The 26,595-nt window shown below is 37.1% G+C and overlaps 1 protein-coding gene across 3 annotated transcripts in view; it reads right to left on the bottom strand.

The window, feature by feature from the left end:
* Positions 1 to 9,021: 9,021 nt before the first annotated feature.
* The window catches only part of LOC115214018, a 60,476-nt gene continuing 42,902 nt past the window's right edge, over positions 9,022 to 26,595 (bottom strand). For all 3 annotated transcript variants that reach the window (XM_036504865.1, XM_029783038.2, XM_029783037.2), the window contains 8 exons: positions 25,592 to 25,793; positions 24,466 to 24,512; positions 23,229 to 23,457; positions 18,837 to 18,972; positions 17,581 to 17,687; positions 16,120 to 16,244; positions 12,641 to 12,757; positions 9,022 to 11,525 (listed from right to left, as the gene is read on the bottom strand). In XM_036504865.1, coding sequence (XP_036360758.1) covers positions 11,369 to 11,525; positions 12,641 to 12,757; positions 16,120 to 16,244; positions 17,581 to 17,687; positions 18,837 to 18,972; positions 23,229 to 23,457; positions 24,466 to 24,512; positions 25,592 to 25,793 — 1,120 coding nt within the window. In that variant the 3' untranslated portion in view covers positions 9,022 to 11,368. The remainder of the gene's footprint in view (positions 11,526 to 12,640; positions 12,758 to 16,119; positions 16,245 to 17,580; positions 17,688 to 18,836; positions 18,973 to 23,228; positions 23,458 to 24,465; positions 24,513 to 25,591; positions 25,794 to 26,595) is intronic.

The following is a 26,595-nucleotide window of genomic DNA, read 5'->3' as shown; positions in this document are numbered from 1 at the left end:
AGGACAGTGGTGAAGGTCGTCATTGTTTCATTGTTCTTTTTACCTTGCTTGCTACTACAGCTGCTATTGTTACTACTATTGCTGCTGCTGTTCTTGTTGGGTTTTGTCATGGTGTGAGGTGTAGCGGTGTTGTTGCTTTCACTTTCTTTTTCCTTTCCTCGCTAGTGATATAAACAAAAGTCCATTTTTGTACCAAAAGTCAATATGAGAGTTTCTCTCATAGTATCTACCGCAGTATAGCTTGTTCTTACAGAACATCCACGTTTAAGTCGAGATAAATATTACCTCTTGGTTTTAATACTGCCTCTGTCGCTAATATATATTTTTTAACAAGTTCACTGGCTAATCGCGACACCAGCACCTGTTCTGGCACTGTTTTTCTATATATGGCTGGCAGAAAGATGAGCTATATCTAGTAATCGAGTGTCCATCATTGACAAGACCAAGGAAGGTCGAAATCATGTGATTTGGTGCTTTCGGCATCGGAAGTGACAAGGATTTATCTCCCTGCTAGCGATTTAGACAAAAGTTCATTTTTACACCAAAAACCGACATGAGAGTTTCTCTCGTGGTATCTACCGCAGTATAGTTGTTCTAACGGAACATCCACGTTTAAGTAGGGATAAATATTACCTCCTGGTATTAATATTGCCTCTATTGCTAATGAATATTTTCATTTATGTTTTTTCTTTGTTGTTGTCGTTGCTGTTGTTATATATATATTTTCTGTTAATTGTAGCAAGTAGTGGTGGGAAACTATTTTTATATTGGCCTCGATTTTGGAAACCATATTTTTTATATGTAATTTTTCGATTGAAAAATTCAAAGTTACCTCCCCCACCCGACGGAACGAATAATTCAAAAAGCCAACTAGGTTCAGAAAATGCTAGTTGGCTTGTAAACAAGATGGCACAACAAAAGTTCAAGTAACATTATTAAAATAATACAATTCAATAATAATTCACGAGCTTGGCGGAATTTGAACTCAGAACGCAACGGCAGACGAAATACGGTTACGCATTTCGCTCGGCGTGCTAATGTTTCTGCCAGCTCATCGCTTTTACTATAAATACCGCCAACATTACAACAAACAAAAATGCATACCAATCCAGACCAGCAACAACACTCCCGAAGCATCATCAACTACATGGGCATTAACAGACACAAGGACTTAAAACATATTCTACAATACAAAACATTGATCTAACTGAATACATAACACTTCTATTCACATAGAAATTATAAAATCAATATAACAAATTTACTACAAACTGCAAACAAAATATGCGAAGAGAATGAAGTTTTCGTGGAAACACTTGCCCCACCGACGAAATTGGGTGATTACTTTCATTCTTTTCTTCTCTTGCCAAACATAACCATACTTAGAATGTGTGAATACCTATGGCCTGTTGTTATGTTGGAAACAAGGTCACCTGCTCAATAACCTTATGTCACTAGATATAGCTGTGGTGGCCATCACAGAGATCAAGATTTCCGATCTACAATCTCTCATACCCATTTTCGATGGTTGCGAGATTTACTTTCTCCATGTCGACCGGGAATGAGAGGTGGAGCTACTGTATTGTTTTGGAAAGGTCTGGGTCTCACGATATAGATCATCTTGGGCACAGACGGTAAGTTAATGACTCTGGATTTGAACTGTAGCGAAAGTGGTGTTTTTCAGCTAGAAGATGCTTATGTTCCTACAAGCATGGAACAGCCGGATTTCTTTAGGCATCTGAAGGCTTGCCTGGGAACCTCGCACTCTTTAGTGCTAGTGGGCCATCTTGGATCCATGTTTGAATTGCGTGTGACTAGCTGATGGGAGAGGTAGGTACAAACCTGCTTAGACGTTTCAAATTGTCTGACATGTACCAACAGGATTTCCCGAATGTGCCAATGTGAATAAGGGCAAACCACACAGGTCATCTCTGTCGTATCTAGATATAGTATTTTGTAGGCCTGTAGATAAGGATAGCATAGGTTGTCCTTTTTAAAATCCTCGGCTACACAGACTTCATATTTGTGATCTGTATAGTTAACCTAGATAAGCTTCGTAGGCAGGAACTCAGTTACAGGAAACTTTCAGAAACTTGATTAGCGAATAAGTTAAGCGGTTGTTGAGGAGTCAGTTACCAACAATAAATGGTGGTTTCCCTGAAAAAGGCGATTAAAGTAGAATCAATTAGGTTTAGTAAGGCCTTAGCGATAGAAAGAAATAGAATGAAAGAAAAATTGAAACTTCGAAGAGACACCCAAGAAAGGTATCGCAATTAATTCTTCAAGCACAAAGGCTGCAATGTCAGAGTTAAGTTAGCGGAAGCGAAACGTGGCAACAAGTACGAGGCCCAGTAGGAGTGAAATTGTCTGTTTGGATGATCTGCCCTAGAGCTTTACTTTATATGTCAGACCCGTTTGGAGGCCTCTTAGCAGATCAGGAGAATTCGAGGAGCGGTAGCACTACAACGAAATGATCCGAACAAAGGGGACTAAATGGATAATTTTAGGCTCGTAACTGCTAAACGCTTTAGCGAAAGAGGTCGTGTGATGGACCAGATTGAAGGGGCTGAAGACAGATACCTGCCTCTTCGACCAAGCCTTCATCAACTTTTTCAAGTTCCATTTGAAAAAGGAAACTGAGGGTGAAGAAGGAAGTGCTGTCTTCTTGCAAATTTGTTGAAAATGGGTCAATATGGCAAACAGGGTCCGAGTGAACGGGCTTACTCTAAATATGCACCTATAGATTGAGAGAAGAGAATGAGGAGGACATTTGCCCTAGTGGTCAGGGTGGCCGTAATTTTGTGGGATGCCTACGAGCAGCCCTTGAAAGTCTCCCCTATTGGAGAAATTTGTTTTTTGTTTTTGTTGCTTTACTCATTACACGCCTTCATGTAACCTTTACATCGTATTATATTGTATCGTCCCGCAGTGCCCTTTGCGCAGATTCTTAGAGGTTAAAACGAAAGTCATTATTATTAATAGCACGTCAGAAGGTCCTTTCAGTACTAGGTTCAACAACCATAAGTCCTCATTCAATATCCAGAAGAGACTGCAATGTCACAACCCTGGCTAGTCATGTATGGTTGTTAAAGGAAAACGCTACGGAGTACAACAAGTAGAAAATCTTAGAGAAGTGTAAGGCTTATTTTAATAGCAGCAGAAAATGCAGATTATGCTTATCTCAGAAGAAAAATCTTATTAAAAAGTTTTAACACCCACACAACAACGTAAACTGCGGGTACGAAACTTTCAGCCCTTGCCTACTTAAGAGTCCTCGCCTAAAATCACAAGGTTCTGCAAGCTTCAGTCTTTCCACCGTCATATCCTGACAACCCAGCAAAAACTTTAGCCAAAACTCAAATGAACACATGCATATGCACCCAAACATGAACTTAAAGGTTCGGGCACTTACCTAACCCTCATATCTCTTCCTATGTACCAAACTCTTAACCTCCTGCATGTATTTTCATCCACCAGACTCCTGTTACTTTGCAGTCATTTCAAACATCTTAGATCCATGGGATATAACTTTTGATAAACCCCCACGATTTCCTTTCGTTTTTTTTTTTTCCCACAGCACGCACAGATCAGGTGTGGAATTTTTAACTTTCATACATTTTCCATATCTACCATCTCAGTCAGCCACGCCATTATCTAATATCCGGTTATCTTTTACCCAGGGCGAAATCAATTGGTAAGCTCAACTGAAATGAGTATCAAAATACTGTATATTTTGATGTATGTGCCTGTCTATATGTGTATGTATTCCGAGCATTAAGACACCGCACACTACATACTTCCATAAATACAAACATGCACACACACACATATATATTGAGAAACACCCTCTTTTATAAATCCAAGCTTCATACTCAGTACTCCTGTGAATACTGGCTAACAGAGTGTCTAGAAGTGGACAGGAGCTTTTTTCCAAAGTTAGTTTTGAATTTATGAGTAGAACAGGTTTTAGCTGTTCTGTGCAGATACTTAATTGGTCATCCCTCTTCTTTAATTTTAACATATCTATTACAGGAAATGCGTGGAGGCGCAATGGCCCAGTGGTTTGGGCAGCGGACTCGCGGTTTCGATTCCCAGACCGGGCGTTGTGAGTGTTTATTGAGCGAAAACACCTAAAGCTCCACGAGGCTCCGGCAGGGGATGGTGGTGATCCCTGCTGTACTCTTTCACCACAACTTCCTCTCACTCTTACTTCCTGTTTCTGTTGTGCTTGTATTTCAAAGGGCCGGCCTTGTCACTCTCTGTGTCATGCTGAATATCCCCGAGAACTGCGTTAAGGGTACACGTGTCTGTGGAGTGCTCAGCCACTTACACGTTAATTTCACGAGTAGGCTGTTCCGTTGATCGGATCAACCGGAACCCTCGTCGTCGTAACCGACAGAGTGCTTCCATCCATCCATTACAGGAAATGCTCATACATAAAAGTGGCTGCTCTGAGGAATCTGCATGACCCCATACCACACCACTGGAATGTATGCATATCTGTCCGCTATGTACAAACAGTACATATTTTAGTACGCATGTACTCGTGGTAAAAGTCTATAAAAATATGTTATGTAGATTGAATTATATTTTAGACATGTTAAAAATGGTGGGACATAAATTAATCAAAAAATAATGTCACTAAACCTTATATATGTGTTTGTCATCATCTTCATCATTTAACGTCTGTTCTCCATGCTAGCATGGGTTGGATGGTTCGACCGGGGATCTGGGAAGCCAGAAGGCTGCACCAGGCTCCAGTCTGATCTGGCAGTGTTTCTACAGCTGGATGCCCTTCCTAACGCCAACCACTCTGAGAGTGTAGTGGGTGCTTTTTACGTGCCAGGTGAGGCTGGCAACGGCCACGATCAGATTGGTGCTTTTTACATGCCACCGGCACGGAAGCCAGTCTAGGCGGCGCTGACATCGGCCACGTTCGGATGGTGCTTTTTATGTGCCACCGGCACAGGGATCACAACTGCAGTTGGATATATATATAAGTGCACATACATATACGATATATATATATATATATCTATATATATAAAATTCTTTGTCTCTCTGTTCCCAATGCATTCTCTAATGGCTCAACCAAATCATATAAAATTTTACTTGGTATAGTATCAGACCCTGTGAATGTCAACATGTAATTCTTTTTTCATTTGGGTTAAAACAATACAACATTGGAACTGGTTCGGCATTACATGTCAAAAGTGAAAGAAGAACATCTATATTGTAATGTGATATAAGATTGACTTTTAATTCTAATGTCATAAGACTATAATATTCTTTTCTACTCCAGGCACAAGGCCCGAAATTTTGGGGGAGGGGGCCAGTCAATTAGATCGACCCCAATATGCAACTGGTGCTTAGTTTATCAACTCTGAAAGGATGAAAAACAAAGTTGACCTCAGCGGAATTTGAACTCAGAATATAAAGACAGACGAAATATTGCTAAGCATTTCGCCCGGCGTGCTAACGTTTCTGCCAGCTTGTTGACTTATAATATTGTCTCACTTTTAATTCTAATTACATCCTAATGTGAACAACATTACACATTGGCAACTTTCCATCTTTATGGCCAAAACAGCGAAATGGTGTGTCAGTGTATGTGCGTTGACTGACAGAATGGATGGTAGCAGGTCCAAGGTACATAAAGTACATTTACCGTTAAATTAGTAGTTCATACATGTGCTGCTATTTGGTTAATTTATTCTGCATACAAAAAATAAAGACACACTATATACATACAACTGCTTACAATAATAGAGATTACTGTATAATTTCTTCTATGTATATAATTTTTTGGTTAACAATAATACACCACCAAAGAAAAGATGTAATCTCTCTAGAAGCAAGTATAAAGAAAGGAGGATTGTAGAAGACCAAAGGTGAGAGTCTCAAGAGATAAAGGAGATGAGACTTACCCAAGATCAGCAAATGCATACTGCAGCACATGAGAAGTGAGATGAGACTTTCTTAAGATCATCAAACGCATGCTGCAGTACATCAAATGGAGTCTCAAGACAGAAGCGAGATGAGACTTTCTCAAGATCAGCAAAGGCATGCTGTAGCACATTAGATGGATTATGAATATAGAAGGGAGATGAGACTTTCCCAAGATCAGCAAATGCATGCATGCTGCAGAACTTAATGCCGAATTATTAAAATAATGTTTTCATGATTAGAGGTCTCAGAAACAGACTACATACAAATTCGCTCTTCACAAATCCTGGAGCTCCTTTCAGATATATCCATCCCATTCTTGTCCAAATTGGTGTGTTAAACTCAAATTGTAATTTCTGCAAAGCTTTAAAATTTCCAGATGAAACTAATGGCATGCGCTGCTCAGGCGGTGAGGTAAGATTGCCAGCATTACCAGCTCCTCCTCAACCTCTTATAGATCTGGAAGGCACTTCCATCCAGTCAAAGGATTTTCTGAACAATATCAGACAACTCTGCATTTCAAATGACATTGTTTGGTGCATCTAAGGAGATAGTTGAACTTGGATTTATGCCAATGTTCAAAGTTCAAGGGCAAGTCTATCACCTCATTGGTTCCATGTTATTCACGAATGAACAACCACAGTTCCTCCAAATTTACTTTATGAGAGATGTAGGATGACAAACCCAAACAAGGTGTCAAAACATCAGACAATGGGTCATGTTAGATGCAGCGCCGACTGCCACAAAAGAGAGGATATTCACCACTGACAGCTTTTCGGTGTGTTCAAAAATCACATACCTCCAATTTTCCATGACTCGTTAGGGCCTGGAATACTCCAAATGGATGAATGAAAAGTTGCTTAGTCGAATTAGCCCATCATTTACTCCACAAATGTTTTGCCATCAATGCTGCACTTTCCCTGTATCACCTGTTTCAACATAACTGTAATATATATAGAAAAACTATGCCATTTTAATCCTGAGGGTTATTTTTCAGTATTGCTGTTCCAATGCTCACTGAACTTCTTGACACTTTATACAGTATACAATATTTTTAACTTTACAGTAAATATATGGGTATGTAGCACATATTTTGCAACCAGTTTTAAAAGTGTTATTGTCATATTAATTACTCTTAAGAGTTCTGCTTTTAGTAAGTCCAGTTTTTAGTTTCCAATTCAGTCTTCTCTGATTAATGGGTTCAGTATGGGTTTTCTATAATGCAAGTGGACTATTTATGATTTGGGTGTTACATTGATGACTACATTTTCAATCTTTAATTCAGTATCCAGTACAGGTAATCTTCTAGTGGTGTATCTAGAGTGGTAGTCAATACTGATTTTTATACTACAGTGGATGGAATTTGATACCCTGCATAGTACTCATTGTATATTGTTCATCCATATGGTCATCAGCATGAGGAATTGTTTTGTTTCTGGTTTAGGCACAAGGCCAGCAATTCTGAGACAAAGCGATCAGTTGGAACCATCACCTCTAATATTTTACTGGTACTTCATTTTCTCAACCCCGAAAGCATAAAAGGCAAAGCTGACACCAGCAAGATTTGAATTCAGACTGTAAAGAACCAAAACAAGTGCCACAAAGCATTCTTTCAATGCTCTAACAATTCTGCCAGTTTAGTGTGGTAATTCAAACACGTACATGATGAACGCTTCCTCTGTGTGTCTCTCTCTCTTTCTCTCTCACACATACAGAATATTTTTCTATGTACAGCAATTAGTTCAGAAGTAGACTCATAGTGATAGGCTCCCAGCAAATCATGGTCTGCTAGATGAATTATGTAGGCTGGTTTGGAATCTGAGTTATACTTCTATTCATTGTACAAACAGAAGGAAGTCCAAACCAAAAACAAACTATTACAATATAAGTATGCATGTATATGTGAGAGTGTGAATGGAAATATAGACAGAGTAACAAACAACCAGGCGGAAGGTTAGTAGTCCATGTCCTATTGCTAGCATTGGGTAAAGTCCCTGGCTTAGATAATCAACTCTCACGTACTTTAGCTCATCTAGCCCAGAAGAGGTAATAGGGGCACTGTAAAATTAATCATCCACAACAAAAGTAAACTGTTACCATCAGGGGTAGATGTAAGTAGATGAAAGTTGAAATGTCTTAACTGAGAACCAGTGTTGGTGGAGCCTAAATTACACCCAATAAATTGGGATACATGTATCAGTGTGGCATAGAGTCATAATCTAAAAAACCCCTTAGAATGAGACGACCATTAATGTAAGAACTAAGCACTTCTGCTGACTCCAGCTATATATAATGAAGATAGAGAGAAATGCATCTAGATTGGACTGAACAAAATTTAGCAGCAGCAGCCATCCAAGAATTTGGACCTGGAGATCTCCATTTCCAGCGACTTCGAGGGCCACCTCCCAGTGGTGTCGGGTGTCAGCGAAGAACCCTTGACTACAACAAGATGCCAAAGTTTTTTTTTTTTTCAAGGTCTGGGGTCTCCCGCCCCTAAGCCCTAGACCATTACCCTTACCTGTCTTGTTGCTTAATAACAACAACAACAACAGCAAAAAAAAAGAAGAAAAGGAGGCAGAGGTGGAATCAAGGAAATAAGCACACAAGCAGTGTTAAGTTCAACTCTTCTTGTGGCTTTGGAGAAAACCACTACTACTCCAATAGTTTTGTCTCTGTGACCAATGTTGCCATTGGATTTGAACCAAAGTTCAAATCCCAGTTTACTCAGTTCAGCATCTCATTCCACATTAAAAACAGGTATCCACCATCAAGTGGAAATTCTTTGACTAGTCATGAAGTACAGCCACCATCTATGTGTTTCACACTTTCATATAGCAGCCAGAAGGTAGTAAAATGATTAAAGAAAAAAAAAAAAATGTCTCCCTTCCCTATCTAGACAAAAATATTCACAGACTGAATAAAAAGAATCCCTCAAAAACACCATTTAACACACCTAAAAATAAATATTTCTCTCTCCTTTCAAACATTTATCCAACATCTTAGTTATTTATGATTGTTTGGAAAAAAGAATTGCAAATTATATTAACAAACATATTTTACCTGGAATTATGATTCCTTTATTTTTTGTTATTTAATTTATTTTCTCCAATTTCTTTTTCTTTTTTTTTTTCCTTTTAAAATTTTATAAGAAAGAAAATAAAAAGCATGATGTACCCACAATGTTGTCTCAATTCTGGCAGTGTTTATCCATTTCTGTGATCTTTCTACAAAGCAACCTTGATTCTTTGCATTTATCACAAATCCTAGCAATCTTTCTTGAAACTAAGTTCTCCGATGTTGCTCGAATCACAGATGACCTCAACAAAGAATGTTATCTTACATTGCGTGACTTACAAACCAAACCTAATGACCTTCATAAAGTGACCAGCCACCACCGTTACACAATGTTAGTTATACTATAACTGCATCAATCTTTTGTGACGACAACAACCCAGTAATATTTCTTATCACAAATGTAGAGATCCCTGTGTTGTATATCACATAGTACTGCCTTTTTTAACAAGTGTAGAAATTTGTATAGTGTACAGAATATGACCTATATTACAAATGAAGAGATAACCTACATTGTATATCACATAGTACTGCATTTGTTTTTTACAAGTGTAAAGATCTGTATAACAAATGTTAGAGTGCTGCCTGTATTACAAATGCAGACATTTCTTCACTGTATATTACATAAAATAACCTGTATTACAAATGATGAGATCTCTACATTGTATATTACATCATATTACTTGTATTATAAATGTAGAGATCACTATACTGCATACAGAACAACATTGTCTGTATTACAAATGTAGAGATTCGTTACACTACATACAAAGCATTGCCTGTATTACAGATGTAGAGATCTCTACATGGCATTGCCTCTATCATAATGTATCTGCTTGCAGAAAGTATATCACCAGTGTATTGCAAGTACAACGATCGACATTAAGTAATAGCCCTGCTTACACACCATCATATCACAGGAATTGCTGTAGTAACAATCATATATCCTAGCCGTAACAGTCTCCATAGAAAGCAAGTCAAGTGTCACATCACTACTTGTTACCAGTAGTTACATTAAAAACAGAATCTGAGGAAACTAGTATTGGTGGTGGTCTATGTTAGTAAATATCATACAGTGAAGTTGATGAATTTTGACAAGTTTGTCTATCAGAGCAGAAGAGAAAGATAGTATTTCAGGATTTATTCTTCACCTGAGAGGAATGAGATTTTTCAACAGCTCTCAGACAGAGAGCCAGTCTAGAAATATAAGACTGCTCTTCTATCACTGGCATATGAACATACCTAAACTAATTAACTATATGTGTTATTCTTGCTTTAACAATGTCCATTAGATGCCACCAGTGTCTACATATATTACTGTTGTAGAAGTGTCCACTAGATGTCAGTGTCATCATATAAGTGTTGTAGCAGTTATCCATAAGATATTCCCACTGTTCACCAGATGTCACCAGTACCTAAATATATTACAGTAGTAATAGAGTCTATACACTAAGTCATTAGTGATTACATATACTGCAGTAGTGACTATATATATTATAGCAATACCCAGAGAGAGTATACACATTATGTCACCAATCTCTACAAATATTGTAGCACCTCTAAAACAAAAAACAAAAAAAAAAGCAGCAGCATCCAAATGATAAAAATGAAAATGAATAAATAATTTAAAAATAAACCTTTGTATTTAACCAACCAAATAAAACAGCAGATCACAGAAATATATATGAGCAAAAATAAAAATATAAAGCTTGTGGTCATGGACGTATAATTACAAGAATGCATCACAGAAAAATAAATAACTTTAAAAGAAAAACAATCTGAAAATTATAACAAAATAATCTTAAGATATTTCCCAAAATGAAAATAATAAATAAGAACGAATCTCTGCAAGTAACAATTGTCCCATATGAAACCCCCATTAATAAATGATATTCAAAAACTAAAATTTATTTTTTGAGATGAATTAAAAGTTGTATGAAGCTTTTTTTTTTCTCACATTCTTTTAATCTGTGCTACATTTCATATCACATTACTATCAGCTCATTCAATAGAGAGACTGATCAAAATGTTTTTGGAAATATAAATATAAGAGATTAATGATGGTGAGGCTTAACAGAGAAGTGTTGATCATTACTTTATCTCTCAACACGTCAACACAGGCATTTCTGATCCACTTTATACCAATGTAGCCAGTCTGTCACTAGCCAATATATTTTAGTGACAGTTGTGATAGAAATATAGTTTAGATAGAAACACAAAAATGTGAGATTTATAGATCCAAAAGTCCCTAGCTATAAGTGTAGGATGATAGAGATAAGGAAAGAGATACAAAGACAAAAATATAAAATATTGGTCCCAGCAATAATTTAGAGTCTTCTCAATCAATCCTTTACCCTATAATAGAAGAAGAAAATTTCTCTGCATCTTCATTTGGTACTAATTGCGTCAGCACATTCTGTAAGCAATTTGTGGCTTCCAGTAAACCTAATTTTGCAATATATCTTCGTTTCCAACTCACACGAAAGTTCTCAATCAGCTCCAGAAGTCTGCAAAGATAAAGGAAATTGAGAGGCATAATACTGTTCCTTACTGGAAAGATTCCCATGATGAAGATTTTATAGATAAGGTCTCTAGACTCAGAAAAGTTTTTGGCCCTTTTGGTACCAACCTGCCTGAAACTGGCCTTGGTCCTACAATATAAACTTCCTGTTTGAAAGTGATCAAAATTAAAACCTTTCATCAAACTTTTATGTTAATTTATGTTCTAAAAGCCAGATTCATAATGACAAAGTTGTTTTACTAAAATCTTAATTATTTCCAAAATTAATTAAAACAAAAGTAGCACATTTCAAAAGGAATTTGGTAACAAAAGGGTTAGTGTGTTCATCAGCAATATCATGCTCTCTGAGATAATTTTCTGCCTATTGTTCCAAAAAATTTTTTTGACTTAATCAGAGGAAGAAAGGCAGAGGTTATGATACCCACTTAAAGGCTCCAAAAAAATTGGGAGGAAGAGAAGAAAACATAAAATTATTTTCAGATCAGAAACTTGCCCAAATGTTTACACTTAAGGACCAAATATCCATATTAAAGCTGGTTACAGGTTAAGTCTACCACTCAGAAATAGAAACCATCCCTCCAATGGGCTTTCACACAAGTTTCCTTTAATAAATTAGAAACTTGGGGTTGAACAGCAACAATAATTTCTTACATTTGGACAAAGTCACACCATTTGTAGGAGAGATATATTCAGCTGAGTTGAATCCAGTATTATTACTGGTACTTATTTGATCAACACTGGGCTATAACTGAATCCACTTCTGTAGGGTCTGAACTCAGAATGTAAGGACATGTGGCTAACTACTTGCAAAGTAATTAGACCAATCTTCTTCAATTCAAGCCAAGAAATGGCAATTTCTTATATTAGCATAAGGCCACAAATTTTGGAGACCCCAGAACTTAACTAATAATTTATTTTATCAATCCCAGTAAGATGAAAGCAAAGTTAACATCAGTAGGATATGAACCCAGAACCTAAACATGATAAGATATATTATCTCTTGCTCTAACAATTATGCCAGTTGAGTACAACTCTTAAAATTTATGGAATAGGGGCTCCTTATTCTCTACAACAAAATAGTACATAAAAACATGTAAAAACCTGTTAGCAAGATCTGTTTTTCCAGTAGCAGTCAAGTTTGTGATTCCAAGATTTACTATACGCAGGCCAGATAAGGGATCAGGGTTGCGACCAGCAGTCACCATAGCACGTCCAATCCTGTTATGTTTTGAGAAACAGAAATTAACAATGACAAGCAGGAAATGTGTTATAGTACAAGATAAATATATTAGCCCAATATAAAACAACAGATGAAAACATTATGTAACACAGTACAGTACTTGTTTTTGTTGTCATTGTCATTAGTGGTGTCATCATCATCATCATTTAACGTCCGTTCTCCATGCTAGCATGGGTTGGATGGTTCAACCGGGGATCTGGGAAGCCAGAAGGCTGCACCAGGCTCCAGTCTTATCTGGCAATGTTTCTACAGCTGGATGCCCTTCCTAACGCCAACCACTCCGTGAGTGTAGTGGGTGCTTTTTACGTGCCACCCGCACAGGTGCCAGGCGAGGCTGGCAATGGACACGGTCGGATTGGTGCAATTTACGTGCCACCGGCACATCATTTTAAAATCCACTGTTCCATTTTCACATGGATTGAACAGAATTTGTCAGGGCAGATTTTCAACAATTGGATACCCTTCCTGTTGCCAACTGTCACCTGATTCCAAGGTAAAATTTTTTCCCATGACCAGACATGTTTAAACAGAATATTAGAAATGAAGGGCAGCACTTGTATTCCAGTGACACTTATTTACAACTATCATGTAATGTCAAAGCAATGACACTGTATCACGCACCACACATATGTTACACACACATACAATGGCCTTATTTCAGTTTCTCTCTATTAAATCCACTCACAAGACTTTGGTTGGCCTGGACTATAGTAGAAGACACTTACCCAATGTGCTACATAATGGGCCTGAACCTGGAACCTTGTGGCTGGGAAGAAAACTTCTTAACACACAGCCATGCCAACAGTACTAGGTTCATAATTGCTGAAGCTTAGCTCTAGTTTCAAGGTGTTAAGTGGATGAGAGATAAATCTCCCACTAAATAGAAAACATGTTTATTTCGGCTGGCACGTAAAAAGCACCCACTACACTCATGGAGTGGTTGGCGTTAGGAAGGGCATCCAGTTGTAGAAACACTGCCAGATCTGACTGGGCCTGATGCGGCCTTCCAGCTTCACAGACCCCAGTTGAACCGTCCAACCCATGCAAGCATGGAAAACGGACGCTAAATGATGATGATGATGATGATGATGAATACTGACAAACAATCTGCTGTATAATGCTGGTAATAATTAGGCTAACTGAAGTTTTTTTAAAATTATGTATGCTACCTAAAAACAAAACAAAATTTCTACAGCGAATTTGAAAAATGAGACCAATGTGTGATATTTCAGTGTCACATTCATGAAGGTACTTCTACAAACTATAGAATGTGTAACTAATTGCTGTTTGGGAAGCAATCACCAGCTTTCAACAATTATAAGTAGTTGAATTAGGAAGAACCATGCTGGGGTGGGGGGATACTGCTCCCATACACAAAAAGCTTCCAAAAGGTTTTCCAATTGATTCTTACTCATTCATTGTACAACCTCTGGCTCAACAGATAAGCTGATTTGCTCTGTCTGTGTCTATTTTATCACTGCTGTGCTAAATTCAGCTACCCTGAAAATTAGCTACATGTATACCAGTTGTACCACTCTTTCTCTTGTCACACTACATTAGTGTGCATTTCCCCCTTTCCTATCAGGTCCTGGACTTATTACTTCTCCCTACTTCTTACTTTTCAGAACATCAACCTTCTGGAAGTTCTTTCACATGATTTTTTTCCTACAGATGTTTACATGCAGATGTTCAAAATGCACATCAACTCTGACAGTGTCACCAGATTCAGAAAGCCACTAACAGACATTGAGCATAATTTCTTTTCTTTTGATTAAAACATTATGAAACAAAAACATAATAATAATAATGATGATTTCAAATTTTGGCACAAGGCTAGCAATTTTGGGGTGGGGGGGGAGTCGATTACATCAACTCCAGTCCTCAACTGGTACTTATTTTATCAACCCTGAAAGGATGAAAGGCTAAGCTGAGCTCAGCAGAATTTAAACTCAGAATGTGAAGACAGACGAAATGCTGCTAAACATTTCTCCCTGCTTGCTAACGATTCTACTAGCTTGCCACCTTAAACATAATGATAATACAAGGCACAAGAAAGCAATGTAAACAGAGATAAGCCCATCAAAGGAAATTGAGGATATTAAAGGTAGTAGAACAATTGCCATAGTAAACCCTCCTTATCAGTTCAAATACTGCCAGAGCTGACTTTGCATTTCTCCCTAATATTTGCCACCATATTTTCATTTATCAGATAGTCTGAGAAGAGAAGAGTGTGTGTGTGTGTGGGGGTGGGTGGGGGGCAAGTGCTCACAAATGTTTTAGATAGGTAGATAAAGATAACAAGGTGAAATTAATGCAGATGAACTTCGTTTAAGTTTCAAGAACGTTAGTATCATATTTCAGTTTCTATTTTGTAGCTTATTTTGTCAATAAAAAGTAAAATAAGTAAAAACCTCTCAAATTCAACTTATCTATGTAAAAGGAATGATAACAAGAAAGAAAAGGAGAAAAAATCTGCAACAACTGCTAGGCATTAATAGACACTACAATAAGGTGATGGTGGTGGATCTGTGCTGCCACCATATCTTCCACACCCTGTATGTTGAGACTTTGATGGAAAGTGCTTCCTCCAAGCTCCCTTGCACACTCTGTAGAATGACTGGTAAGGGAGCAGAGGTAATGTACTACCTTAAAGATTAAGAGGTCCCTTTAACCTTGTCTCATCAAGAACTTGACAATCTCCTTAGTACTGGTACCACTAAAAATGCACCCAGTACACACTGTAAAATGGGGAAACAAATACGTAAAGGAAGTGCAGGATTATAGACCCATTAAGTTCTATCTTGCTGAGAACTTACTAACCTCTTTAGTGCTGGTGTCACAAGAAAATGCATCCAGTGAACTCTCTAAAGTGGTTGGCGACAGGAAAGGTACTTAGCCTTAGAAGGTAAGCTAAAATGACATGTATGGACACCACTCTGAGAGTAGTAGCTTTTGTTATAAAAGGACTCAGATTGTTACATCTCCAACCCATACCAGCATGGAAACTGTTCATAAAACAATGATGATGATAATGATTTTGATTTAAGCTATCAAACTATCATGACAAAATTAATCTAATCTGATGTGACCTCTGTATGTAGATTCTGCTATGATTCATAATGAAACTATTGGTAGGATACAATTTAAGGAATATTTGGTTACTATTTCTAGCATGTCAGATGGCCACATACAGATCTTACATTGATTTATTACAATCATTATTTGTTAACCCCTTAATGGATTATCCCGAGTTTATTTGTGCATCGCAAATGTATCTTTTTAGAACCAGACGAGTATACTCAGACACATTTCTTAAATTATGAACTGTTATGATACTTGCCGTACTGCCAGGATCATCATGTCTGTTGTGAGAAGCACCTCAGAGATGATTTCCTTTGATTGTGGACAATTCAACTGGATGCTTGTTACATCAGACTGGTGCTTCCGTAGAAGGCGGTTGGCTCGCTTCAATTAGATAACAGAAAACAAATTGTATTATAGTACTGAAACAGTTTTGAATTAAGAGACACAAAACTTATTATATGTGTGTGTATTTGTCTATATATAACATACATAGAAGTGGATAACTGAATACAATTAGTGGACAAAGAAATTGAAACATAATCTTGTATATGCTGAAGCACGTCTATTTATTTAAAAGGGAAAATGTGAACAATTATATAGGTGCAGGCATGATTGTATGGTAAGATGTTTGCTTTCCAACCACACAAGGCTTTGGTTGACAACAATAGAAGGCTAAAATTCTTCAAGCTGGTGTCCCAGCATGGTCACAGTCTAATGACGGAAACAAGAAAAAAAATAAAAAGAGTTTTTTTTTCAGTTTTGATGTACCAAATTCACTCACAAGGCTTTGGTTGACATTGGAGTTAAAGTAGAGTGTGTTTGCTCAATGCACCCTGCAATGGGATTGAACCCCATATCACATGGCTGGGAAGCAAACTTCCTGTATGTTGTTATTGTCTTCACATTGTCACCATGTGGGCACAGCGATATTAGGTTACATCCCTCATTAACAAAATATCCCATTCAGTAGTGTTATGTGAAGAAGGGCACCTGAAGACAGACTATTGCTTCATGATGACTTGATCAAGTCATGCACTGGATCAAACCAGGAACAATATGGTAGAGCAGTGAACTTCTAAACCACAGAACCATGTCTGTGCTTGTATATAAACATCAAAATCTATTAGGTATTGTACATAGATAACTAAAGCAACATTATTTCTTAGACAGGACAGCCGCAGCAAGAAGTGTTCATCGTATGCTTTATTTAGCTTATTTCAGATTTTGTTATGCCATAGGTCAATTAAAATAGATTTGATAAAGACTATATATGATGACAGCAATACATAAAGACTGAATGTAAAATCTAAAATCACAGGAATCTGATATGGGTCTGTGTTGGCAACAAGTAATACAAAGGAAATGTGGTAATAACTAAAATTAAATGCTGTTGCAATGAGGAAAGGAACTCTAACGGTGTTTCAAGCAGAGGCTCTTTATCAAGAAATAGACAGGAAAAGTTCTGTTTGCTATCATACAGACTTCATGGTAGTTATGGGGGAAGGAAATGGATATGTATGTAGGTTTGTGATTTCTGAGTACAGCACTATCAATATGTTAGTGTCTGGGTATACCGGTATGTGAGAATATCAAGGAAGGACGAGTACTGTATGTACCTATATACATGAGTCAGAGGGGTAAGGACTTGAGATAATATAAAGGTTGCTGATGCCACAGGACAGCATAAAAAGACTGAAATGTTGAACTAATCCCTTACCTGTAGAATATCTGCTGTTAAGTCTTCTAATCTTGTTTCATCAGGTCGCACAAGGAAATTAGTAAGAGTGGACCCATTTTCACAAGGAAGAGAGGTTTGGTCATCATCTAAAAAAGAGGAGATAAAGGTCATCAAAAGAGCATATAGTAAGCATAAAAAAGGAGCAGTGGAGTGGGATACAGTTGAATAATTGTACATAACTCTTTTTACTTGTTTCAGTCATTTGACTATGGCCATGCTGGAGCACTGCCTTTAGTCGAGCAAATCGACCACAGGACTTATTCTTTGTAAGCCTAGTACTTATTCTATCGGTCTCTTTTGCCGAACCACTAAGTTACGGCAATGTAAACACACCAGCATCAGTTGTCAAGTGATGTTAGGGAGACAAACACAGACACACAAACATATACACACACACATATATATAATATACGACGGGCTTCTTTCAGTTTCCGTCTACCAAATCCACTCACAAGGCTTTGGTCAACCTGAGGCTAAAGTAGAAGACACTTGCCCAAGGTGCCACGCAGTGGGACTGAACCCGGAACCATGTGGTTGTTAAGCAACCACACAGCCACTCCTATGCTTAAGGAGAGAGCAGTGATATTTCTCTTTGGGATACATTGGAAAAAAAGCAGAAACTAGGCCAAATAAAATTTTTGGGGACTGCTGAAGTTGTAAAGAAAAAAAAAACAAGCAAGATTTGTTGTTTTCAATATCTTAGTAAAATAAAAAATTTTTTCAGTATGAAAACTTTGTAAAGTAAATTCAGATATCCTAGTAAAGTGTGTGTGTGTGTGTGTGTGTGTGTGTGTGTGTGTGTGTTAGACTACCCTTACATAAAACTACTATACACCACAAGTAGTTCTTTGTCAAAGCTCTAACAAACCTGTTGCACAAAAAAGAAGAAAAAAGAAAAAGAAAAAAGGGAATAATTAGGAGTATTAGAATCAGAAATAAAACTACCAAACAATTTTCAAGAACAGCAGCAGCAGACAAATAACAAAAGCAAAAAAGAAATGTAATAAACTTAATACAATTGGTGATACTGTATTGATGAAAACAGTGTGTTGACAACACATCAAGACATTATAATGATGATTTTCCTTTCCATGCAGGGAATAAGAAATTAATACTCATTTGTCACTTGTGGTCACCATAAAATATTTTTGTTTCAATAATAGAATTTAATAGCATCAACAAAACAGGAACTAAAAATCACACACCATTATCTTTGACAGGAACTAGCTTCCTACCTTGTTTCTTTTGGGAACATCGATAGACGTAGGTCTCAATTCTTCCCAACTCAATGATAACTTGTCCAAAAACAGAAGAATCATCACGAAATATATGTTTGTTCATAAGGTCTGCCAGATTGCTCTGAAGAAACTCCTGAAATAAGAATGAGATCTGATAGAATTATCATTATATTTAGACAGAAGCTAAGGATCCCTCCCCATTTTGACCCTACATTACAATGGTTAAGAGTTTTAAAATGCTGGACAACTGGGTGCTATGATCATCAATGTATGATTTATTACTATAGCCAGTATGTTGTGTTCTTATGGAAGAAACATAAACTCTAATTGCCTAATTTATTTAATGGATTCCTGTTAAACAGCTAACTATAATTGAGCCAATAGATAGTTCCTTGACCTGCTAAAGATAACAGTCAAATATCTCTCAAATCACACAGTACTGTCTCAATAATAGAAAAGGTACACTGAATAAGATAATCCTGAATATGCAAAATCATGTTTGGAACATCTTTGATTGTTAAGTTTGCATGAACAAAGCCAACCAAAGGCTAAACAACAATCTGCAACCTTTGGAAGGTAGACAAATATATTGCAAATGACTAATGATGTACTGTAAATCCTCGAGTATAATCCGCATTTCTTTCCCAAAATTTAAAGGTCAAAATCCCTAGTTTGTACTATATACGAGGTTAAAAATGAAAAATATTTTCTAAGTAATGTCCGAGTCTCTATTTGCTGTCCAGCAATATTTATTTAAATGCATTTTGTGATGTCGGGCGGGAAAATACCTTAAGCTAAGCCTGAAAGCAATGAAGTCATAAAAGAATCATCCATAACTTGCAGTAAGCAACATTTATTAAAATAAAAGTATTCAGAACACAGAATAACATGTAACAAAAACAATTTGCAAACATATTTACATTCCCATATAACAGTTAAGAACATCACCATTATTGTATTACGCATGCACGGAAGTGTTTGTTCGACTTGGTGCTGCTGGCTTAATTAAGCACGACTCAAGTTAGAGAAGGGGTGTGTATTATATACAAAGTTTAGGATTTTCAGAGGTACAGCCCCACTAAAAATCCCCTGCGTATTATACTCAAGGGCGGACTATACTCAAGGATTTACGGTAAGTAAATTTAATTGTAAACATAAATGTTGCCAACATCATGCATTCAACAGCATGTTATCTCACAGGCTCTACTTCTAACATGGAGCTTGTAACACAGATGGAAACTGTATGGAAGCCCATTGTATATCTTTTACCTTATACTTGTGTCAGTCACTGAACTACAGCTATATTGAGGCACTATCTCACTATCTTGAAGGGTTTAGTCAGATAAATAACCCCCTGCCACTCCACCAGTACTTATTTTTTAAAGCCTGGTATGTCTCACTTTTTGCTGATCAGCTAAGTTACAGGAACATAAATAAACCAACACTAGCTGTGAAATAGTGGATAAACACAATACTAACACACATACACATATATGATAGACTTTCTCAGTTTCCATCTAACCTAGAAAACCAATAACTCTTGCGCAACTCATGCCACCATGGAAACAGCAGACATCATCATCATCATCATCATCATCATTTAGCGTCCACTTTCCATGCTAGCATGGTTGGACGGTTCAACTGGGGTCTGGGAAGCCAGAAGGCTGCACCAGGCCCAGTCTGATCTGGCAGTGTTTCTACGGCTGGATGCCCTTCCTAACGCCAACCACTCCGTGAGTGTAGTGGGTGCTTTTTACGTGCCAGACAGGGCTGGCAAACAGCCACGGATGGATGGTGCATTTTATGTGCCATCGGCACGGGAGCCAGGCAAGGCTGGCAATGGCCACGATCGGATGGTGCTTTTTACGTGCCACCGGCATGGAGAACATATTAATAACAACATTGCTGCTAATGAAGTTTAAATTAAAATTGATAAAAGATTTAGCAGAGAGAGAGAGTCATTGATAATAATGAGAAATTAAATATTTGGGAGTAAAATCTATTATTAAAAACCTCCCATTTTATGATTTCAAATTCTAGTCTCTTAATCTTATATCTTTGGTAGAATCAGTAGACGGCTGTATTAGCATGTTTAGTTATGGCCTTTTATGTTTCAAGTTCAAATTTGGTTGAGGTTGGAGTTAGCTTTCGATCCTTCTGGGGTTGTTAACATCAAATCATGTGAAATATTGGTGTTGACTGCATCAACTGTGTACTCCTATAACATATGAGCATGTACCTATGCTAGAAATAATTATTAATTTCACATTATATCCTAGCATATATATATATAATCTAGATCAGTGGTTTTTAACTGGGGTCTATATAGCCTGTAATAGGCACAGGCATGGCTGTGCAGTGAGAAGCTTGCTTCTGAAATATATGGTTTTAGGTTCAGTCTTACTGCATGGCACCTTGGACAAGTGTCTTCTACTATAGTCTTGGGCTGACCAAACCCTTGTGAGTGGATTTAGTAGACAGAAACAGAAAGAAACTCATCATATGTGTGTGTGTGTGTGTGTGTGTGAGCGTGTCCATGTCTGTTTGTGTCTCTTCCCATCACCACTGCTTGAGATCCAAAGTTGGTGTGTTTATGTTTCTGTAACTTAGTGGTTCAGCAAAACAGACCGATAAAATAATTATCAGGCTTAACTAAAATAAGTCCAGGGGTCGATTTGTTTGACTAAAACACTTCAAGGTGGAGCCCCAGCATGGCTGCAGTCAAATGATTGAAACAAGTAAAAGATAAGAGATAATAAAATGGTTGTACTTCTACAATACACAAAATATTCAAACAATTTTTTTATACAATTCCTAATAATATTTAGTCACAAGAATATAACAGGAGTTTTAGATGTTAAGGGTCCCCCTCCATTGAATAGAATAGGAATCAAAGAGATCCATAGTTAAAAAAATGGTTGAGAACCACTGATCTACATAAATTCAATGGTCTCACTTGGTCAAGGTTAGCAATGTATGTTATCCAAGGGAATGGTAAGGGCTACTATAACAAAGCACCATTGTCACGGCAGGTGAATTCAGATTGTAAGGAGTCACAATAAATACAGCATGGTATTTGCTACCATGTTTAAAAATATCACTAATGCATTACACTGGATTAATACTTAATTTTAGTGACACTGGACGGCTGAAACAAGAAGACGACCTAGGCAGGATTTGAACTCAGAACATAAAGAACCAGAGTAAATACTATGAGACATTTTGCCAAAAGCTCTTATGATTCTGCCAACCCACCACCTTAATCTGGAGGTGATGAACACCTTAAAACATTGATTAATTTAGAGACTTAGAATAATTAAATATTCTAATATTTGACACAAAATACTTTTGTCAAAGTGTAAAGCAAAAAAGCCCCGAAAAACAAAACAAAATAGTTGTGTTTTTAAAGAGATACATGCACAAAATGCTTGCAGAGAGATAGAATAAATGAGAAGGTAGAACCTACATTAATTTTCTCTACATTAATGAGCCAACAAAAGTGTTTTTACATGGCTATTCAAGCTACTAGAAAAAGAAGCCAAATTGCCCTTATATCATCCCTACTAACTTAGAAATGGAATAATACACTAAGTAAACACTGATACACTATGTCTGAGAAAAAAGATGGAATGATCACTGTTGGAATACCTTTGATAACACTGTGTAACATGAGTTTTGTCCTTAGGTAGCAGCTGTTATTTCCTATTTGCTTGCCCCCAGAAAGTATGAGAAACGACTAATACTTCTTCATACTTTGCTCTTGTTACATTTATCTATTCAAACCCCAAAAAATCCCTCTCACCACATGGTTGTGATGCTCCCCCAACACTCCTGCTTATGATCAGAGATGCACATAATGTCAGCCACTAAGGGACATGCTCAAGTGGTTATGGTCAAGTGATTGACAATCAGATCTATGGTATAGAGCAGAATATTTGCTATAACAATATTTCTGCTTCAGCAACTCAGCACTGAATCTGTCTGAAATGTAATGGAAAATAGGTCAGTTTCAAAACATTGATGTCCAGTCACAAAAGCAAAGTTTGAAGGGAATGATAGTTATTTCCTTCCTTTGATTTCTAAATAGAAGCAAATAGGAAATAACACTTAGTAACCAAAGACAAAAAAGAAGAAAAAAAATTTTCACAGTGTAGCAGTTTTGCTCAATCAAGGATAATCTTGAGCTAAACAATAACAAATCTACAATAAATCAAATAAAACAGATGTCAAAACAAAGCTAAAAATAAATCAACTAAGATCAAGTGCCACAATGAATGCCTTGGGAAGCTGTTATGATATCTCTAAAATTTTTAGGTAGTAAGAATCAGAATATATGGAGAAGATAAAAAAAAAGGGTCTTAGATGTGTTTTATATTACCATTAACTTACCCAGTGTATATCCTTGTTCCAGGCGAGGCCAGCAGTGATGACAAAACCAGGCCAACAGAATGGTGAGTGAGTGAGAAAGCTGCTACCAGCCCAATGGCATACCAATAGACCAAGGCCTGACTGGGTTGAGGCACACTTTGCAGCATTAAATATATTGGCAACAGCTGCCTCTGGGAAGCCAGCCAGACTGTTCCAGGCTGCAGTGCCTGGACAGACAAAGAAACCAAACCTAAAATCAAAATGAAATTGGAAAATGTGTATGCTTGTGACTTTAAGTCCAATGTGTACACACACACACACACTTATGTGTATATATATGCACTATATATATATATATATATATATATATATATATATATATATATATAGTTTGAATTTACAGAAAACAAAAGATGAAAACTGGTGAGGAAACACCAAGCTGGTGTATTAGTTGGCTGCTTGGGAAGAATGGAAGTCTTTGACAATTTGAGCCTACGCTCTTTGACAGAAAGGGTTGAGAGGAGAAAAACAGAGGAAGAAAAAATGTGTCAGGATTAATGGTTCAACACAAACATACACACACACACACATATATATATATACACATATAAATAAAGTCCAATTTATGCAAGCATGGAAAAGTGGACATTCAAATGCATCTGAACTCCATTTTAGTAGTAGTTCCTGCCCACTCAAGGACATAGGTCTTGATGGAGTCCCCCTCTAACTGTTTCCCCCAGATTCATTCTGTTTTTTCCAGAGTACCCACACAAGCATACAAACATCAGATACACCTAGAATATAAAATAATGCAAACAAATTCATGTTTATCTCTGTGTGTGTATGTGCTATTGTGAAGATTGTGGCACAAGTGAGTCAAAAGACCCAGTTTTCACTGCTATGACAATGCTAATAACGAAATTTGTTATTTAAATATAAATGAAGAAAAATAATGAAAGTAACCTTAGGTGAATAGAGAAAAAGAAAAACTGCTGTGTTTGATATTTCTTGTTTAATTATTACTAAATGGAAAACGAGAGACTTTAAGTAGAAGGTTAAAATAGTAGTAAACTGTTATGATGTGTGTGCCTAGAGAAAAGATAGCCAAGGTGTGACATTTGAACCAACCAATGCATTGTTGACAGAACACAAGCAGATCACAATTACTAATTCGTGTTTAATTTACACAGAAATTTTTGACATCCCAAACCTGTGAGATGCCAGAACAAAGGTAAAATTATATGAATATAGAACTTACCCATATTCAGAAAGACGCTTGCAGTGGGGCACAAAATTATAGGTGGCCTATGAAAGAAGAAAACAATTACTTTTTTTGTTGTTGTTTATTACCCAGAAGAAATTAATTTTCATATTGTAAAAATTACACAGGAACACAATTAAAATTTTGGGGATTTTTATATTAGCTTTATAGATGAAATAATTTTCAATATTTGCATGTGTACAAGGAGGTGAGCTGACAGAATAATTAGCACATCAAATAAAATGTTTAGTGTCATTTAGTCTGTCTTTATGTTTGAGGTCTACTTTGCCGTTCATCCTTTTGGGGGTCAATGAAATAAGCACCTGGGGTCGATGAAATAAGCAATGGGGTTGATCTAATCAACTTAACCCTGCCCTGGAATTGCTGGCCTTGTGCCAAAATTTGAAAGCAATATTTACATCTATACAACATTTCAATTGGTTTGATCTCTTATCATGTGATGCTTTGTTCAAGAAGAAGATTGAAGATGACATGAGATGTGGTGAAGGCTCATCTCAGGAGGTTGAATCACATAAAGGCAATGACAGAGAATCTGTATAAAATATGTGTGTGTCTTTGTGCCAGTGTTTGTTCCCCACTGCTGCTTGACAACCAGTGTTGGTGTGTTTATGTCCATGTAACTTAGCGGCTTGGTAAATTCAACCAATGACAAAGTATCAGGTTTGGAAAAAACAAACAAAAAAAATTTTTTATATAAATCTTGGTGTCAATTAGTTAGACTAAAATTTCCTCAAGGTGGAGTCCCAGCATGGCCACAGTCTAATGACTGAAACAAGTAAAAGATAAAGATGATCCTTGTTACACAACATTGTAAATATAGTGAACAATAATAGACCAAATGGAAACCTGCCACCAATGACACTATTGTTCACAAAATGCATTATTAAATAAAATAAAACCTGACATACAGTTGAACTGTACCAGTGTATGACTGGTACACAGTTTATCAACTCTTGCATGATAGAAAGATGAGTCTACCTTAGAAGGATCTGAACTGTGAATATAAGGGGCCAAGACTGAAATATTTACCCTGGCACTCAACTGTCCCTGTCAACTCATAGGGGCTTACAGAAACTAAATAAAATCCACTTAGCTGTCTTACCTGTGTTCCATACTCACCAAACATTAAGTGTGGTGGTAGTCGTTGTATCAAACGCTGTTTTATATCATGGAGAGATGAGCCACTTATTAACAAAGTCTTGTCTTTTATTGGAAGAAATTTGCTAGCATCTGCGATGCTCAAAGTGTCATCATCAGGATATTCCAAGAGAAAACTAGTAAGACGGGATCCTACATTAATAAAGCTGTAGATGAGATAAAGATTACAAATGTTATGTTAAATCCATTTCATTACTCTCTTTCTCTCTCTTTGTCTGTCTCTCTCTGTATATATACAGGGTGCGATGGGTAAATTGTCACCATTTTATATTTTTAATTTTGCACATGTGCATTGTTTTTGATTTGGTCAACTACACAGTATAGTGGGGTCAGTTGGGCACCATTTGTGAGAAAAATAGTGCCATGATGCAATTCACTCTGCCAGAAATTTGGAAATGACATGCTGTACTGCTTGGCATTTGTGCCAGAAGTTCCAAAATGAACATTTCAGAGTGTTTGGATGTCAATATGAGGTCAGTACAGAGGATTTGGAAAGAGTTGGTGATGAAGGTACAGAATGGTAATGATGAAGGTATGGCAGCTTGGAAAACTCACTCTGATCATTCTGATAGGAAAAGAACTTCCGAATTTGTCGGTGAGATCCAGACCATGATTGACAATGATCCCGCCAAGTCAATCAGGTCCATTGCCAGGGACTTGGGAATGTCTGAGTTTCTTATTAGGCAGACAGTACTTGAAGGCATTTGGTATTCCTCATACAAGATGAGAAAGGGCCAATTTTTATTCCAAGCCATTAAAAATAAGAGGAAAGATCATGCTATGAAGATTTTGAACAAACTCAAGCATCCCCACCAACCAAACATGTTTTGTTTTTCTCAGATGAGAAAAATTTCTGCCAGGATCAAATGGTGAACGCACAGAACAACCATTGGCTTGCTGTGTCCTCAAAACATGTATCAAGAGTGATAAAAATCAAGCATTCAGTCA

The sequence above is a fragment of the Octopus sinensis genome, linkage group LG7, assembly GCF_006345805.1.
Source record: "Octopus sinensis linkage group LG7, ASM634580v1, whole genome shotgun sequence".
Lineage (NCBI taxonomy): Eukaryota > Metazoa > Mollusca > Cephalopoda > Octopoda > Octopodidae > Octopus > Octopus sinensis.
Note: the sequence above shows the minus strand (reverse complement) of the source record. Positions and strands in the feature narration are given on the sequence as shown.